Raw genomic sequence first — 19,790 nt, forward strand, 5'->3', positions numbered from 1 at the left:
AAAGCTTTCAACAAAAAGTGTATTCAGGCATGAATACTCAGTTCATTAACACTTTATTAATTAAATGTGGTAGAAATCTTCTGAGACTGCCAGGAATGGATTGAGGTGTTTTTGTAGCTTGGCAACAACTTAGCTGATGATGTCAGACACGGCATTGGTGGGTAGACACAAGTGAGCTCATGGACAGAAACTCAAACAGTTAAACATCTGGGGTGCAGAGACGCCCCTTTTCGGTGCCAAGCAGCGCAAATCCTCCTCCGTCATCAATAACTCTCTGTTTATATGGTCTTAAAGCTGAATAGAGCTGTGCAATAATCCCTGATATTCCCACCGCATACTTGTCAGCGCTCCAAGCACATCCATTTTATCCGCAAGTGAGCGCACGACTTCTCAATATAATCAGGGGAGGAAATGGTCTAAATTTCCTCCTCTTTTCTCTCCATTTAGTTCCTGCTCTGCATCCACAACATTTCCTCTTCAGCCAGCCTGATCTTGTCATCTTATTCAATTGTTGCCATGGTTATGCATCATAACAGACATAAAATATGGCCAGTTACCAGTAGAAGTAAATCCGCACTGCATCAGCACAGGATCCAAAGCGGCTTCAAATATTTATTTTTTAAATCACTGTTTATACAGAAAAAATCTTGTTAGAAAAACTCAAAAGACCATTAGGTATGAAAGTTATGTTTGTGATGTTCACAATAAAACTTTTTTTTTTAATATATCAAATTATAGCATATTGTGTTGTTGAAAGAAACTAAGCTTCTCTGCAAAAAGAAAGCCATTTACTGCTGGCACATGACTTTTATAGTAAGAGGCTACCACTAGTCATGAAGCTAACCTCTGCACCAGACAATTTACCAGAGAGCGGAACATGATTGATTACATTTCCACGTCAAAATGAGGAGAGTGATGCTGTAGTGTCGCGAGATTGTGTGAGACTATCGGCAGATTCAAACAAGGCGCTCCTCAAATAGAGCAAACAATATAGTAAGATTATAATTACGCCAATAACTACTGTTTAAATAAATATATTATCGGGTGAAACAAAAACAAAACACTGGAGTACAGTGAAGAAAGCCTGGAGAGCCTCACGGATTTCATCGACGAGTGTTTTGACAGGATCGTCATGGGGAAAACTAACCACACCCCATCTGCTAGCAGCAAGGCTTCAACCTCAAAGAGAAGTCGTAATGAAGAGTCACCCGGAGCGGGTAATGATTCTACAAACATTTTGACATCAATAGATAAGAAACTATCCAGCTTCGACGCCCGTATGTCTCCGTTAGAAATTCTACACATTCCAGGCATTACGGGAGTCGTTGGAGTTCAGCCAGCAACAGGTGCAGACGATGGCTGCAGAAAACGCAGCCCTCAGAGGATCGGTGAAATCACTCACCGAAGGAATGAGCCGGATCTCTGACGAGAACAAGAAGATGAAAGAATCAATTATTGATCTCCAGGCTCGTAGTATGAGGGACAATCTGGTGTTTTCTGGAATCCCGGAGCAGGCAGACGAGGATCCTGAACTCGCAGTGAAAAACTTCATCCAAAATCAGCTGAAACTTCCAGGAGATGTAGTGAAAAACATTACTTTTCACAGAGTCCACCGCCTGGGAGGGAAGAGACCTGATGGCCGCCGACCGAGACCGATTGTGGCCAAGTTCGAGCATTTCCAACAGAAGGTCCAGGTGAGGGGCCGCGGCAGGGAGCTGAGAGGAACGGACTTCAGCGTCAACGACCAGTTTCCCAAAGAAATCCTGGAAAGACGCAGGGTTCTGTTCCCCATCCGGAGAAAGTTCATGGAAGGAGGCTCCCGAGCTGTCATCGCGGTTGGTAAATTATTCATCAACGGACAGCTTTACCGCGACCAGGAAACCACTCCTTGGCTCTTCTAAACTCCAGGTGATCTGTATTTGTTAACTTGTATGAATCATTTCACTGTAGATGACATAAGTAAGATGAAATAATCTATCCAATTCACAGTTATCTATCAAGGCAAAATATATAGCTCACTACCAGTCTCACCAGCACAGGATATATGCAGTTCATATTTGTTTATTTGGATATGTTTTTTTGTTTTTTCTATCTCGCACTGTTTTTCTATTCTGTCTTTCTTCCCCAACCCGCTGCGTTTCCACCTTAATAAGTAATGTTAACAAGCACGGCGCACAGAGTTTTGAGCAGAGCACATAATCAAATACCACACAGCATCGACAGCGCAAGTACATATTGTAGCAAGCTCATACTGACAACTGAAACACCAACAATGGCATGTTCATGGAAGCATATATGCACACACACGCACGGGATGCTTTTAGCAAGCATCCACCACTCACTGTGTTAGTCTGAGCATGTCCACGCTGAGGTTTATCTCATGGAATGTGCATGGAGCTGGGTCCAGGGAGAAGAGATTAAAAATCTCAAATAAATTGAAGGATTTACAGGCGGACATTGTTTTATTACAGGAGATTCATTTATCAAAGACTGTAGCTGATGTTCTCACCACAGCACAGTTTCCTCATGTGTACTCAGCCTGTTACAACTCCAGACAAAGAGGTGTAGCCATTCTGATAAATAGAAGAGTAAATTTCACCGTAAACAACACAGTTATAGATCCAGAAGGTAGATTTCTAATAGTTAATTTATCTATTCAAAATATGAATTTATGCATTGCAAATATATATGGTCCAAATGTGGATGACCCCTCATTTTTTCACTCCTTTTTCACTTCACTCTCTGATCACTCAGATAACACACTCATCATAGGAGGGGACTTTAACATGGTATTAGACTCAGGAGTAGACAGACTCAGTACTTCAGGAAGTCAGCGGAACTGGCAGTCCACGAATATTGTTAAACAGTATATGAAAGATTTTGGTCTTTGTGATGCTTGGCGCTCCCACCACCCCACTCTTAGAGAATACACCTTCTCACCGGTACACCACTCATATTCAAGAATAGATTATTTCTTAGTTAGCAGTTCCTTGATGAGGGATATTTCAGACACCAAAATCCACCCCATCACTATCAGTGATCACGCTCCAGTTTCTATCACACAGAAGAATAACAGAGTTACACCACCAGCTAGGAATTGGATATTTAATACATCATTACTAAAAGACCCTGATTGTATTAATTATTTCAAAAGGGAATGGTCTGTATATTTAGAAAATAATGACCTGCCAGGAATGTCAGCTTGTACTCTCTGGGAAGCCGGAAAAGCAGTTATGAGAAGCAAAATAATCTCTTTTTCATCAAATAAGAAAAAGAGGGAAAGTTCAAGGATATCAGATTTAGAACTCAGGATTAAATCATTAGAAATTGTCTACAGTACCCCTAAAGAGGAACACACACTGAATGAAGTAAGAAAAGCTAAACTTGAATTAAACAAAATTATTGATAAACAAACACAGTTTCTCATACAAAGACTTCACTTGGAGAACTTTGAACATGGCAATAAATCTGGAAGGCTCCTAGCTAACCAACTAAAGAGAAACAAAGAGAAAACAACAATCACTTCTGTTAAAGACTCAAAAGGAAATGTCACCCATGACCCCGATGTAATCAACAATGCTTTTAGGGACTTCTATAAAACCTTATATTCATCACAAAATGATCCATCAGACAGTAACATAGATCAGTTTCTTAGTAATATCAGCCTTCCAAAATTACAAACCGAACAGGCAATGGCTCTGGATTCACCTCTTTCAATAGGAGAACTCCATGAAGCCCTTCAACATATGCCTAGTAACAAAGCCCCGGGACCAGATGGTTTTCCAGCAGAGTTCTACAAAGAATTTTGGACTGTTTTGGCACCTGCATTTCACAAAATGGTATTACAAGTTAAGCAGAATGGCAGAGTATCCCCACACATGAACTCTGCTAACATTATCCTGCTAGAGAAACCAGGAAAAGACCCCATACTTCCATCCAGCTACCGCCCAATATCTCTAATAAATGCAGACCTCAAAATAATTTGTAAAGCCCTTGCCAAAAGAATGGAAAAAATAACTCCACTTATAATACATCCTGACCAGACAGGTTTTATAAAGGGTAGACACTCATCCACTAACACTCGCAGGCTAATTAATCTCATAGACTATTCTACCATCAACAACCTGGAAACCACAATAGTCTCTCTAGATGCAGAAAAAGCATTTGATCGAGTGAATTGGAAATTTTTATTCGCAGCATTAAACAAATCTGGGTTTGGGTCACACTTCATCAACTGGATAAGGATATTATATAGCTCCCCAAATGCGTGTGTCAGGACAAATGATCAAACCTCTCCAAGCTTCAGTCTGCAGAGGTACAAGACAGGGTTGCCCACTTTCTCCCTCACTTTTTGCTATTTTCATAGAACCTTTAGCAGCTGCTATCAGACAAGATAGAAATATTAAAGGCATCCAACCCCAAAATATTGAGCATAAAATAAGTCTTTATGCTGATGATGTTTTACTTTTCCTTCAGAACTCTCAAACGTCTCTCACTCACACGATCACACTCATAAATAAATTGTCAGCACTTTCTGACTACTCTATCAATTGGTCTAAGACCACAGTTCTTCCCATTAACTGTAGAGTCCAGAATATACCTGCGATCACTTTACAGTCAGGAAATATTAGATATTTAGGCATAAACATTTCCTCCAGGCTCTCAGAGCTAACAAAGCTAAATTATGTGCAATTATTAAAGACAGTAGAGGACTATCTCTCTCGTTGGAAGTCCTTACCTAGGGAGAGTTACAACCATTAAAATGATGATACTACCAAAAGTTAATTATTTGTTCTCAATGAGCCCCATAAAACCATCTGCTACTTGGTTTAAGTCACTAGATTCATGCATCTCCAAATTTCTGTGGAAAAGCAAACCACCACGTATTAGTTTAAAAACCCTACAGAAGACCAAGGACTGTGGTGGATTAGATTTACCTAATTTTCAGTACTATTCCTTAGCCAATAGGTTACAGTATATATCAAAATGGTTTAAACCTAGCCCAATAGATGAACCATGGATAAATATAGAACAAGCATTGTGTGATAATCTGGAAATCTCTGACCTGCCACTTATTAGTCAAAACGTAAAAAATCACAAATGTTTCAAAAGCATTAACATCAGCACCTCTCTGACAGCCTGGTGGGAATTTCTTAAAATAACAAAGTCTTCACTTGTCCCATGTAAGTTTACACCCATCTGGAACAATCCTGACATACTGCAAAACAGAAAAATGCTAAACTTTACTCTGTGGAAGATCAAAGGAATCAAACATCTGGAACATATAATCCAAAATGGAAATTTTATTTCATTTGATGAGCTCATATCACAACATGAGATAGGCAGCAATAAATTCCTAGAATATCAACAACTTAAGTCTATAATAACAAAGAAATATATCCTCCACCAACCAGACTTACAACTCCCGACTAGGGTAGCAGAATTTCTAAGCATCTGCACCCCAAAACTACTATCAAAAATATATAAATTATTATCTAAGATAGATGACACAATGTCTCTTCCATCCTCAAAATGGGAGGCAGATTTATCCATCAGTTCTAGTCATAGCTTCTGGCCACAAATATGTTTGAACACCTTCAGAATGACTCGAAATCCTAATTTACAGCTCATACAATACAAAATCCTTCATAGAACACACTATACAGGACAAAGGATGTTCAGGATGGGTCTAACACACTCAAACATCTGCTCACATTGCACAGATAACACACCTGATGATTATGCACACGCTTTGTGGTTTTGTGCGCCTGTCCAGAAGTTCTGGCTTGAAGTCTGTGAGGACCTATCAACATGGCTAAAGTGTAGCATCCCTGCATGCCCCACACTGTGCATACTGGGTGACTTAAGACAACATCAACATGGAAATTAACTCAGCACACATGGTTCTCATAGTGTTATGTATCGCAAAGAAAACTATTCTCATGAACTGGAAAGCGAAGAACAATCTGTGTATTAACCAGTTTAGAAATTTTCTTTTAGATTATATTAGCATGGAAACAATGTCTGCCTCCTCAAAACATCAATTGGCTGAATTTCATTCTCTCTGGTCCCCACTGATTAGCTTTATCACATAGTGGTGGTGGTGGGTTGCTGTCCCGTCGCTCTGGGCGGTTGGGTGTGATGGTGGGTTTCAGGCTGCTGCGACTGGTGTGACCGGGTGGTTTGTTTGTTTGTTTTTTGTTGTTGTTTGTTTGTTTTTTGTAGAGGTCCTCCGAGGTGGGGTTGGGTGTAGTGGGGTGGGGCGGGATGGGTGCCTTCTGGGGGTACAGTAGCTCCCGGAATATGGTCGCTGCAGGTCCCTGGCTGCCCTCTCCGAGAGTAGCTCCCCCAGTGTATATCCGCATACCCCTCTCCCTTCTGGCTCCTGTACACAGCACACACTCACAAATGAAGGGTTTTTGGGGCGTGTGTGTTCGGTGGGGTGTAGTGGATGGGGCCACGTAGGTGGTCCCCTTTGGTTGCACTCTGCAGTTCCCCGCCCCTGTTTTAATTACACCTTAGACATTACTACTTATCAAACACACTCACACACACACATTAGGTCTTAGGGGGTGGCATCTGGTGGGCGGGGCTCTTTGGGTATGTAGGCTGCCCAGAGGGCCGCGCTCCCAGTTCTACAAGTTTGGCTGCCCCTCAATTTTAATTGTTCACTATTAGAAAATATTGAAGAGCCAGAAGGGTGAGGGGAGGGGTCTTCTTCCCACACCCCTGCTTCCTGGTTGCTGCTCGGGGCGGGAAGGGCCAGGAGGATTAATTAATTGTTCTGCTGGTTCGGGGTCTGTGGTGGCTGGGGGACTGCTGGCCCCCTGGTGTGCCCGCTGCACTACACCCCAGCGGAGTCGAGGGAGGGAGGACGTGTGGATGTGTGGATGTATGGGACGTGAAAGTGTGTGTGGTAATGATTGGGCCTGGATCTGGGACTTGCTGTCGCCTGGCCTGCCTGTGCTTCTCCCGATGGGGGGGCTGCGTTGCCTCTCCCCGCTGCTCGCGACTTCACCCACCTGTGGGCACGTCTTGACTCCCAGGGCACTTGGCAAGGGGCGCTGGGGCAGGCACTGACCCACTGTGTGGCTGTCTTGGGCGCTTGGCCCTCTTGGGTATTGGGTGGGGCCTCTGCCGGGGGGTTTGGGGGCGCTCGGGCTCCTGGGGCCCGGGTCCAGTGCACGGCCCATGTCTGGGCGGCTGGGGCCTGGCGGGGTTGGTGGGCTGTTGCCCCTGGCTCCCGGAGGGCCTCTGCCCTATGCTTATGGGGGCTCTGTCCGGGGGCTTCCTCTGCAGTCTTCTGGGTGGATGCGTGGTTGTCCCTGCGGAGGGCTTCCTGGGTTCTGTGCTCTGTGGGGGCTGCTGGTGGCCTGGGTCTTGTGGCCCTCTCTGCCTGCTTCTGATTGCTTGGGGGGGCTGTGGATTGTGGCCCTGTACACTTATACACTCATAACTAAGCACGGTTACCATGTAGGTCCTGTGCCATGGGTGTTGCATGTTCACACGCACGCACGCACGCACGCACACACACACACACTAGTCCAGTAGCATGGTCGCTAAGCAGTTGATGTATTATCATGTCGTCTCAGGTCATCTATATCCACAGTTGTGTTGTATGCGATTGCCGCTTCTTGTGCTTGTTTTTGTTTGTTTTTTCTCTGCTTGTCTGCTTTCAGGTGCTCCTGGTGGCGCTAAGGCTGGATTCCCCTCAGAGGCCATGGATTGTTGTCCGTTTTTTTTTTTACAGGTGTAGCAGCTGGTTGTCTGGTTTTTGTTTCTATTTTTGTTCTGTTTCCTCTTCTTCATTCCTTGTCCCCCGGTCCGGTTCAGTTCTATTACATGTCATATATTGTAAACAGAAATAAATAAATGGGCATCAAGGGGAGCTTTACATTTATAAAACTTCCCTTGGCAAACTGAACCCCCTCTTCTTCTGTATTTTTCTCTGATAACACTGACGTGGTTAAATGTGTGGGGAAACATATTGTGATCGTATGTCTCCTCTTTATTTGATGGATATATCTATCTGACAAAAATGAGAGGGAAAAATGACCGCTTGCAATTTCAGACAAGTATTCAGAGACACTTCCTCAAGCAGGCGAGTAACGCAACAATATTGATGACCATCTGGTTTCAACTAATAGCCTTTTAAAATGAGCTGTTGATCCTTCCGGGCAATTATTTTAAAAGAGAAACCTTGAAAAGAAAACAACTTTGAGCATGAAGTGCGAGTGCAAATGAACACAGACTCGCATCCAAGTCTGCGTGTCAGTATGAGGAAATACTAACAGTGGCTGGGTAAAGAATAGAAAACAAAAGACACGCTTCCAAAAAAGCTTAACACTAATTTTTCTTGTTAGTGTCTGAGAAGGAAGAAAAACAATTAAGTGGCCGATTCTGAAATCCGGTTCCATCTCGTTAGTCAAGTCATGTTTCAGTGTAACTCTCTCTAACATGTAACATTCAGCGACGTAAAAAACCATCACAAAAACACAGCTCACAGTGTACATTTGATCTCTTTCCACGAAACACTTAAGTCTACACAAACATAAATGTAAAAATCATTTAACGACAAAATCTAAAAAAAATCCAGACTAGAATGAAAAAGGTGCAGGACCGTGTGCATAGGTATGATAAACACTTAATGCTCTTTTATAAATTTGAAGGAAAAATGGCTGCAAACTAGGGCTGCCACGATTAGTCGACTAGTCATGATTATGTCGACTATTAAATTCATTGACGACTAATTTAATAGTCGATGTGTCGTTTCTTTTTTTTTTTTCTTTCTCCAAACTTTGTTTTTCTCTCAACAGTGCCGCGGCAGCCTTTCTGTCCTTGACACACATGCACAGTAGTGGTAACCGGTGTCAGCCGTGATGTCACAGGAAGTTAAACCAGACGGGCTCCGGTATCATGGCTACCCGGCAACGGAGGAGCATTTTAAGAAAACTGAAGACAAATGTGTGCAATGTACTATCTGCAAGGCAGAACTTGCCTTCCACGGCAGCACAACGATGATGCACGAGCACCTGAAAAGGAAGCATGTTGCTGTGGCTGATTGTGAAGAAGGACCGTCATCTTGGTAAGCTAACTGGCTAGTTAGCTGCTAAAATTTGCGTAAACAGAGAGTTAACCTGCCACTTACTCATATTGATGGCTGTAAACGTTAACATTAGCGATGACAATTTGATTAATTAGCCTTAACACACATATTTCATGCGTTTTCTGTACCGTTATAACAGTAATGTGTTTGAATAGGAACGCTAATGTTTTCTAACGTTACGTTTCAGTGCTAAAACAGTACGTTAATCTTCAATGGACGGCTTTGTTACAAAGCTAGCTACATGCACACCTCAGCAAGCAAATGTCCTGACTGAGTCCATACTGAACATGTTGGTGTTATATCCGAGTCAGTGAGACCAAAATTTTTTGTGAATAATTCCTTAGTTTCAGGTGCCTACATCATTTGATTTAAGTGCAGCCATGTTTGATGCCAGAGACAAATGAAGGAAAGAAAAACCTAAAAAAAAAAACTAAAAAAAAACCTTAAGTATTTATTTTTGTATGTTTGCTACACAGTTAATTAACTGTTTGTTGCAACAATCTGCATATTTCATCAAAGGGTTAAAGAACAATGATATTAATAGTCTTTTTTGTAGTTAGCATATACCTTAAACACTCCAAGCTGAAAGATAATGATGGTTATATAAGAAGCAACTGCATGCTGGTGCAATACGCTGTATGTTTTACATTCAATATATGTATGATCCGATTAGTCAACTAATCAAAAAAAAAAAAAAAAAAATCTGTGATTAGTCGACAATTAAAATAATCGTTTGTGGCAGCCAAAAAAATAAAAAATAAAAAAAAAATAAATAAAATCCATTCCCAATAGAGATTGGGAATGGATTTGCAGCATTTTTCTGCTCTCATTCACATATTTTTCTGCATCTTTGTCAAATGGATGTTAAGACAGGCTTAACATAACATTGAAATGTTCTGAAAAAGAAATAAAATGAGTTACTGTAGTGTAGAGTAACAGAATATAGCAGGTGCATATAATAAAAGTGACGAGTGCATCCGGCAGTAGTATTAATGAAAGTGACACTGTATGTACACTGTTTTGTATGTTGTATTCTGGTAACAGTTGTACATTGAGTAAAGTGCAGGGCAGGACAATAACAATATTGCACACATATTGTTAACATTTACTCACATTCTTTGGTCAATAACTCGATTGCCCTCCAGTGAATATACATTGGGGTGAGAACAGTAATCTAATAAAATGGCCAGGTCAAGCTGTAAACTCACCTGTGCATGTAACTGTGCCGAGTATGAGCAAGTATAATCACCACAGCTTTTGTTTTCCTTTGGGATTCATATGCACAAACCACCGTTTGTTTCTCCATTATCCAAACAATCCTTTACAATCAGTTCCACAGTGTTTCTATCAATCTCAAACTGTAACCACGTCTTTAATCAATAAAAACGTCTTACCCTCCACTCCACTGATACACTTGACACGATCGCGAACCTCCACGTTGTATCCCTCGAAGGACATGAAGACACCATTGGGGTGGTAGGGCTCACGCTGGGCGTAAACCTTTGAGTAGCTGTGCTGGAACTCAAACCGATCGTAGCCGTCATACTGAACTATTTTGCCGTAAACCTCAAAGTATTTTTCCACCCAGCTGAAGGGCAGGTACACCTCTCCGCCTTCTCGCCTGCCTTTGACGGTGGATTCATCATTGATAAGGCAGTCGATCTCTTCATATTTGATCCCACCAACCACCCCAACGACAGGCGGCGGCTCTGGAGGTTGGGGAGGATGTTGTTGGCTGCTGATGCTAACATCCCCGATCTTAGGACTCGGAGCCAAAAAGGCAGCCCGGGGCAGGAAGCGTATGGTGGTGTCACTGGAGCAGCGGTTCCACAGCAACACAGTGATGAGTGTGAAGAGGGCACAGATAACAATGAGGGTCTTGTAGTTCACCCTCGCAGCCAGACAGCGCATGGTCACAACCTGCCTGTGTGAGACAAACAGTACATTAGAAGCACGTACTACTGACGTTTGGTCGGGACAATTAAAATCTCTTCTGGTAGTGGACTGTGAGGAAATCCCCTCTCAGAACTGTTCTGAATCGGTAAAAATCCTGCTGTTCTCTGGTGAACAACTAAAAGTTTTATCAAACCTTCTTATATCAATAAGGCTGGCTGAAACAACTCTCAGAGGGGGAGAGACTGCACTGGAGTTGTGAATGAGTTCAAGGCACCTGAGGACAACTAAACCAAGTTTTCCACAGACGCACGAGTAAAAAGTCTGTAACCAATAAGCAATCGTGGTTTGGGCTTTGATTGCTGGTGTACGAGTCTGTCTCATTCATTAGCCAACACTGTCGCAGCTGACAAATGGCTCATATTTCCCATGTTTATTTTTATCTTTTTGCTTTGGGTTGGGTTCATATCACGTCCGCTCTTTGCTGCATCTCACAATCTCTTATCGAACATATATAGAGTTTAGGTTAAAAGTTTTCTTATAGCTGGAGCCAGTTTAGGTCAAACTCTAAAAACAGGAAAACAATTAAGGAAACAGCATCCATGGAGTAGAACTTCTAAACCACCACAATTAACATCTTATATTTAGTTTAATTCTTACAAAAGACTCAAGTTTAAGAGTACACCAGCCTATCTCTTGGTTGCAGTTGCCAGGCAACCAGCAGAGATTTCAGGAAGTTCCCGCTAACAGTTGAGAAATAATTGCTCATATAAAACAACTGTATAACCATCATCTGCATCCAAAACGGTCACAAAACATCTTTCCCATCTTTGTGCCAAGCCACACTAAATGACGGCTTGGTCAAAGTAAACATTTATTCTTAAGACATGACATCAATGTTTTACTGTCGTTTTCAGTGTCATTGTCATTCCCTCAAAGAAACGATGGAGAACTACAGTAAACTTTCCGTTGCTGGCCTCCAGACAACCCTTGTTCATTCTAAGGTTGTTCAATTTTAGGGCGTTGCATCTCCCACTTGCTCTTCAAATATTGCAACTTCAGGTCTTGCGGAGCATCAACCCAATTACCCTTTCAAAAGGTTCACACCATCACTCATGTCTTACGCTGACATTTTTAAATCCAATCTTAAGATTGAGTTAGAACAAAGGTTACTGCCATGTGATCATTCACAGCCTGTATCAAATACACATTCCACCAAATGTGTATCTTTTTGGAATCATTTAAATGTTGAATCCTTTTTAAAAAATATTTCAACACGTAAGTGAGACATGCTCCTTGTCCTGTTGCGAGGCAGGATTCATGTTTTTATGCCCACTGGGTTTCTTTGACATTTTCACCAAGCAAACAAGAAATCAATAGACATCCTTAGATCTCCTCCTCTGCACTAATTACAGCTTACTGCCCACAAAATTCACTGTTACAGTGATGACAGAGAAAGGAGAGGAGAAAATCATTACTCTCCAAGACCATTTCACAATCTCTTCTTAAATGAGGTACCCCTGAAGGTCAGCTCAATTAACATGCATTAATTGGGCAACAGCAATCTGCTATGGAGACGCAAAGTCAAATTATAGTGCCAGAGGCCTCTTGAACAACGCCACTGTCTAAGACGGCTCTAATCAACAGACAAGTGGACTTATAGAGGGCTCCAAAGAACAAACACTGAAGGAGTTTAAGTTTAGATGATGAATAAAGGCTTTCTGCACAGATAAGTCAGAAAAAACCTTTTTATCAGCTTCAATTCTAAAACTTCTTCCCGTTGTCTTCCATCAAGCGGGTGGGAAGAAGCTTTGATGCATCTCTGCCTGACAAATCATTGCCACACATAAAAGCGATCATTGATATTTGGAGACCATACAGCATGGTGCAGCGATGAAAGACTGGACTGATGGGAGCTCTGACAATGCTGAAACTGTGATGTAGAAGGCCTGTGGACTGCACACCGAAAGATAAGTAGGACCAGCCCAGTCAAGGAAGCGACTATAAATAATTGCCTCTTTTTATAGCACTCTGTTGCTGGTGTTGACCTCAGGCTCAAGGTGTATATGCATGGGCTTAAGCACAGGAGGACGAACAGCATCTTAAAGCCTCATGCTAACTTAGATACGGTTCATCCACAGCAATGTCCCATTTCACTCATGTCATTTACATCTCAAGACTCAAACAGTAAGCTCAGAGGAAGAGGAGCCAATGTCATGGGCAGGTAAACAACAAGAGAGAGTTTGTTTATGGATAAGAGACCTTTAATGTTTTGACTCTGCCATATCTAACTGGAGACAAAGCACAAGAGAGGCCAAGAGGTGACATGCAAAGCGAGACTCAGAAACTGTCTGTCGCTGCACTCAGTAGAAAGCGCAACTAGATTTGCTTCATATTTCATGACAATAAGTTTAGTGAAGGAGAGTGTGCCCTGAAGTGATCATCAACTGATTGATTATAGTATGCAAAATTATGAGGCAGCTTCCAGACTTCAGGTATAATGTGCAAAGGAGATCCGACTCTGAGAAACTCTTTCTAACCTATAAGCTTTTCAGACTGATGACACTCAACAAATAGCTAAAATATTCATGCAAGACCACTGAATAATCAAAGGTTTTGCTCAGAATAGTCCAACGCCTGGCATGAAAGAGGGCCACCATATTCCAGAGCTGCAGCCTACCTGAAGTAAAAGGTGTCAAGTGCTCAGAGACACACCAAGGTAAAGAAGGCAGAAATATGCCCACCAATGGATAAGATTATACAGTTTAAGCATTACGATTGAGCCAAGAAATACCTGAGAATGGATTTTTCCAGGGTTTTGTTTACAGATAAGATGAGAGTGGCTCTTGTTTGAGTGGATGGATGCACCACTGATGGATCACTAATGGATAAAGGGCACCAGTCAGACCCCAGCACGCTGCAGCAGAGGTTCTGGTGTAGGCTGCACTTTTGGTAAATGGTGGGTGGGATTTTTTTTTGTGGGAGAGTGGAAGAGACGAAAAACTATTAAAAACAAACAAAAAAAAAAAAACAATCTTCATGTGTACTTGGCCTAAATCAGTCACTGAAAGGTTTTCACCAAAATGCCAAAATCAAGTATTTGAATGTCGTAATGTGTAACTCACTAATAGTTACAGATGTTTTAGTGGTTCAGAGTAAACGTGACAATTATGCACAATAGTTGCACACGCTCTGACACATTTGGGGTTTATCATGTTAAACTGATTCAACTGATTTAAATCCATTCAACAATACAATAAATCCAGAGCAAGGCAACAAACAATGTTTCACAAAGTGAATTTAGCAGGTTGTCTGGTAAATATCATGGATGCTTTGTTCTTTCTTGGGGGAAGAGGTTCTCTCTATACACTTGTAAAGATAACCCTGCTTGAAGATGGTTTCAACCTTCCCACTGCAGCTTGTTGACAGGGCCCATGTCTTACCTGAAGCCCTCATTAACTTGACTTAAGCCACACCTGCCTCCACACAGGCACCGACTTCTTATCAGAGAAGAAAATTAAGGTTAAACCTGTTTGAGCAGTGATGTTGCATCAAAACACGGTCAATACTGAAAATATGTTCTCTTTGACTATCAACTTCCATGTTTAGAGTGCAAATGTATGGGTTAACTGTGCATTTCTACAGTGTTTACTGTTTAAATATTCTTAATTCCAAACCTGCCTTTAGGCACCGGATCCCACATAAATCTAGACTTTGTGTAGCAGATCAGAAAAAGATTGCAACCTTCTGTGTGGTTTTAATAGAGGAATGTTTCCAGTTTATTCAGCAGAGTCTATTTCTCCTTGGCAGTCTTTAAAATTTCAAATAAAACTCCCAATAAGGACAGAAGTAATCATCATGTAAACTAAGCCGAAAAAATATTCAGTTTGACATGATTGTTCATGCTCTCTGGACTCCGTTTCCACAAATTAAGACATCTGTAAATCACAGATACTCAAAACTTGCTAAGAACCAGTTAATTCCAAAGCAAACAAACTGCATTTAGCTCATTACGCAGACAGAGCCGCATTGTCCCTGGTGCATTTTGACCCAGATTCACCCGAATCCACCAGGAGGCTGATTTTACCGAAAAAAAAAGAGCCTTGTATGTGCCTTCAAAAAGCTCAGAATGATTTGTGTTTCAGTCTTCCTGACAAGTGGATAAATAACTATCCTTGCTCCATGGCAGAGACAGAAGATGAATATTGTTGTTTCATGACATGTAAATGAATAAATTAACCTTTTGGTAGGAGGTCAAAGTGGAAGGCTGCGAGTGCAAAAAAATGCAGCACTGGACGCTGTCATTTCATTCATTTTTTAAAAATTTCATCATGATAAATAACCTTTAGTGAGGCACTTGCAGTTTCTTAAAAGTTCCGACATCAACCATAAAGGTGGCAGATCAGAAAGAGCTTGTTGATATATCACAGGTCTTTCCGTAATCTGGTATTTATGAGATGAGCTCAGGAGGTTTTACCTTGATCTAATCTTTTTGGTGATAACATTCTGATCTGGTGGATAAACTACACTGACATGAAAAATATGTATTAAAAAAAGAGAGGCAGATGCAGCTGGGCAGGAGGTGAACGACAATCCTGCTGTAGGATAAAAGTCCCCTTTGCTTGGGAGATTAAGGCAAAAGACACTGGAAAATAAAATCAGCTTTTCAGCTTAGTCAGGAAATTGAAAAATGCCAGCAGTCGCAGGTAGAGACTCACTGAAACTTCTAGACATTCAATGTGGAAAGCAAAATGGAACATTGAATGGTTTTTGAGATTATTTTGGCAAGGTTTTGCCCAAACATACTATTTATTGTAATGTTTTCCAAACCCCTACAATAAAAACAAGCACACGACTCATGATGAGGCTCATTACAGTTGAGCTTTATGGTTTGTGCCCCGTCTGTGATTTCTTTGGAGAAAAGAAAATTACGTGTTGCATTTTTTATTTTTACGATTTGGTTATATACGACCACACTGACTAGCTCACCTGTGGCGTATATCAGCGACAAAATATGGAGGAGAGTGACGTTTTTGGAGTCTCTAAGATAATTTTGTGATCAAAAGGACCTGACAGAAGTAGGAAAAAAAACCAGATAAATTTACCGTTAACAGCAGATTAACAAAAGCCTGGATTTAACCCAACTGCTGTCGCACAGTTTCTCAGACAACACAACTGTAAGATGATAACATGTTTCTGCTGCCATGTTTACTTAAAACAAGGAAGACCAAAAATAAACTTAATCTATATAATTTTAATAGGTTAAAAAGTTTTGGTTCAAGTATTCGCTGTAAAGTTTTGGAAAGACTTCACATCAGTGGCAAAAGCATGCGACAAAGAACCAATTAAAAGTCCATATGCTGCTGAAATGATCGGTCCATTGATACAGACCTGCAAGCAGATTTATGCCTCTCGCTCACCCCTTTTGCAAATATGCCAGCTGTGCTCCACAGACCAGGTTACGCCACATGGCAATTAGCAGCCGTGATGTGAGTCTGGACACAGGCTTTGACACAATTAATTTATTTCATGTTAAGTAAGCTGTTGAATTATTGAGTTTTATACCCTAAAAACATGGGGAAAAAAAGAACCTTTTTGATGTTGAAAAATCACTTGGAGATCTGTTAACTGACGTTTTTGAATAGACCAAATGATTCAAGTGCAACTTCCTTCTAAGCCTGCTTCCACGCACTGAATCATTTTGAAAACTACTCAAAGGCAGACAAGCTACTGAGAGGAGTTCAGGGAACTGAGGTGGGGCTAATAACAGAGAAAAATGGAAAGACAGAATTACAGGGCACCTGTCGCAGAGCTGAGGAAAATGAAGGAAATGACGGCCTGTGAGGTGCACATTACTGTACGATGGACCCAGGTTGTCTGGGCTAAAATTACGTTAGATAGATGAGAAAGAATCCAGAGTAGCAGTGATTCTGTTGCCATCAAAAGCACCAATGTGCTATAATCTAAATGCTGAGGAGAGGGTAAGCAAAAACTACCATAAACTTCTGTAAAAGAGGAGTCTCCCTCAGCATACATTTCAAAGTGAGCACACTCACTCAAGGCTGGGAGTTATAATCAACTGACAAAAATCCCTGCTGCTTGGGTAAGTGTAATCATTTATCAATGTTAATGAAAACTATCATCAGTGCATTAACAGGTATTATATTTAAACTAAATGCGAGGTAGCCCTCTTGCAACATGGCGTGAAAGACAAACTGTCCGTTGATGTTACCCTGTTATATTTAATGACATCTCGCTCCTACTTGAAATTGCCGACAACTTCCCACTGCAGCGGGCTGAGCGAACACTTAACAGACTGACAGGTTGAGCAGCTTCACCGCTGTGATGAATCCCTGATGTCCCAGTTGGGATGCAATCGTGCTGCTGCTGCAGAAAATCAAAGGCTTTAAGCTGTGATTGTGAACATGTGTCTGTGTTGACTGTAACAGGTGATGGAGGCCGTGATGCGGCAGGTGATGCTTTGTTTCGTCTTAACTCGTGTCTGCATGTGGAGATTTTTGTCCTCTAAATCTCAAAGTAATACAGCTAAGGAATACAACCTGGCACCTGAGAGAAAGGATGAAATGCTTTAAGAAATCAAATCTTGGACAGAAAGTTCATTAGGGTCAAACCGGCTGCTTATCTCTGTCCTGGTCTCCCAGATCAAAATGCTCAACATTCCCAACATGAGAGGAATGCTACAGCACTGTGCTTGGGGACAGTTGACAAGAATTTTTCTTCTCTCGCTTGACATTTTATTGCTACGATGCAATCATCAAGGCAATAAAATGTCAAGTGCCTGTGAGGAACCTTTGGGGAGGGACTGTAGTAGAAACGCAGTATGCTCGAGGTTCAGAGGCTGTCGCCTAAACTAAACTCTTGACATTTCACTGCGCTCCACCACTGGTGAGGTGAGGCTGCAGCTGGGAGACTGCCTGTGAATTAGCAGCTTATGATGAAGCTGAGAGGCATGTTAGCTCCCGTGGAGATGTTTGTGTGGATAAGTACGGTGGGTGTTCGTTGCGGTTCGGAGTCTGATTATGACACTGTGAAGGCTCCGGGGAGAATCTGCAGCCATTTTGTAATAAAATAGACTTACAATTACATAGTATATCATGAAAAAAAAGCACCTATCAACACAAGTCAATCTGTCTGTTGCCAAAATATATATCACCCTCATCTGAACTGATATGAGGTCAGTTTATTTTCTTTATATTCATGATACAATTCCTGAATAGCTGCCTCTTTATGTCACAGGCGAGACAAGTTAAAACAATGTAAACCTCCAGCAACTGACTGGCAAAAAGCAGCTTAGGTGTGTAAGCCAGTAAATAATTCAAGACCCCCTTTCTTCCTGCATGACTTAAGATTGGCAGATGGTCAGCTTACAGACCTTCACCAACATGACACACCAACACATAAACCTGCACCGCACACAGTAATACTTACAAGTTTTGTTCAGGGGAAGCCAGTAAGTTGGTAAACTTTGCTTTGAAGTTAATGCGCCAGAGTGCTTTACTATGGAGGATTAAGCAGGTCATTACCAAAAAGCTTATAGCCGAGGTCTGCTGAGGGATTAAGCAGTAGGAATGGAGGGGAGGATACATGCAAAACAGCAGGAAACAGTCCCGGCTTGTAAGATTTAGTGCACACTGATCGGGTGCTGCAACTACAAACTGAAACAGGAATATTTAGGGGGAAAGCAAACAAGGGTTTTTGGCTTTTTGTGCCGTTACATTCTTAGTTGATTACGTTTGATTACATGACAATGAGGGACCTAATCAAGACAGCGTAGGTGCCAACTTCACAAACAGAACTGTTTACATATGTATTCATATATGTAAATTAACCCATCAACGGTGTCAGAATGCATTCTAAATGCAAAGAGACCGAGCCTGAGGTCAAAGTCGTTGTAAAAATCCCATTTGGATCTCAAGGTGATGGAGAACGAGGTGGTTTCACGGCTGCATTCGACTGAGTTGCTTTGTCTGTACATCGATAGGAACCTGAATCTGTGCAACAATTGCTTCTATTCTTACGTGGTCAGAGGTGGGATTTTTTGCAAACAGTACTATGTGCGATTTCTTTCTTTTTGGGGAACAGAGAAGAGAAAAACATTGTTTTTAAGAAATAGAAATAACTTAATAATGAATACATGACCAAAGTCAACATTTTTTAAATAAATTATCTCTTTTTAATGTCCATAAACATGAATGCTGTCTGACAGCTCCAGTTTCTACGTCCTTATGACACCATTTCACTTATTCTTGTCAGTTCAGACAGACATGACTGTCTTTTTCTTGACAAAAGCTTGAAATGGACTGTACTTGTTTAGTGCTTTTCTGGTCAGTCTGAGCCCTCAAAGCACTTTCACACAATGATTTCACAATGATTCAGACACATTCATACAACTACTGACGCATCGGTAGACAAAGTGGGGTTCAGTGTCTTGCCCAATGACACTTTAACGTGTGGCCCGGAGAAGCTGAGAGTCGAACCACTGACCTTCTGACTGCTCTCCTGAGCTACAGCCGTTTCTTCCCTGGTGGCAATCCAAAGCAGTCATCGATCCAAGCCTTTCATTCATTGTGCCATAAATGCCTGAATTTTGTACCAATGTCAAACCATTTAAATGTTTTGCTTTTCTTCACTGAACAGCTCCCCTTCATTTCCCATTTCCACCTTAATAGCCACCAAACAACTAGCAAGCAAGACCAGTTTTGAGACCAGCCAAATGTCCATATTAGCAGGGCTGAAACAAGAAACTAAAAATATAATTATCCTCTTATAC

The 19,790-nt window shown here is 41.5% G+C and overlaps 1 protein-coding gene across 2 annotated transcripts in view; it reads right to left on the bottom strand.

Moving 5' to 3' along the window:
• Nucleotides 1-19,790, bottom strand: part of glceb (glucuronic acid epimerase b) — a 63,034-nt gene that overhangs the window by 21,559 nt on the left and 21,685 nt on the right. For both annotated transcript variants that reach the window (XM_072380968.1, XM_072380967.1), the window contains one exon: nt 10,501-11,030. In XM_072380968.1, coding sequence (XP_072237069.1) covers nt 10,501-11,017 — 517 coding nt within the window. In that variant the 5' untranslated portion in view covers nt 11,018-11,030. The remainder of the gene's footprint in view (nt 1-10,500; nt 11,031-19,790) is intronic.

The sequence above is a fragment of the Leuresthes tenuis genome, unplaced genomic scaffold (assembly GCF_036924035.1).
Source record: "Leuresthes tenuis unplaced genomic scaffold, fLeuTen1.0.hap1 SCAF_2, whole genome shotgun sequence".
NCBI classification, from domain to species: domain Eukaryota; kingdom Metazoa; phylum Chordata; class Actinopteri; order Atheriniformes; family Atherinopsidae; genus Leuresthes; species Leuresthes tenuis.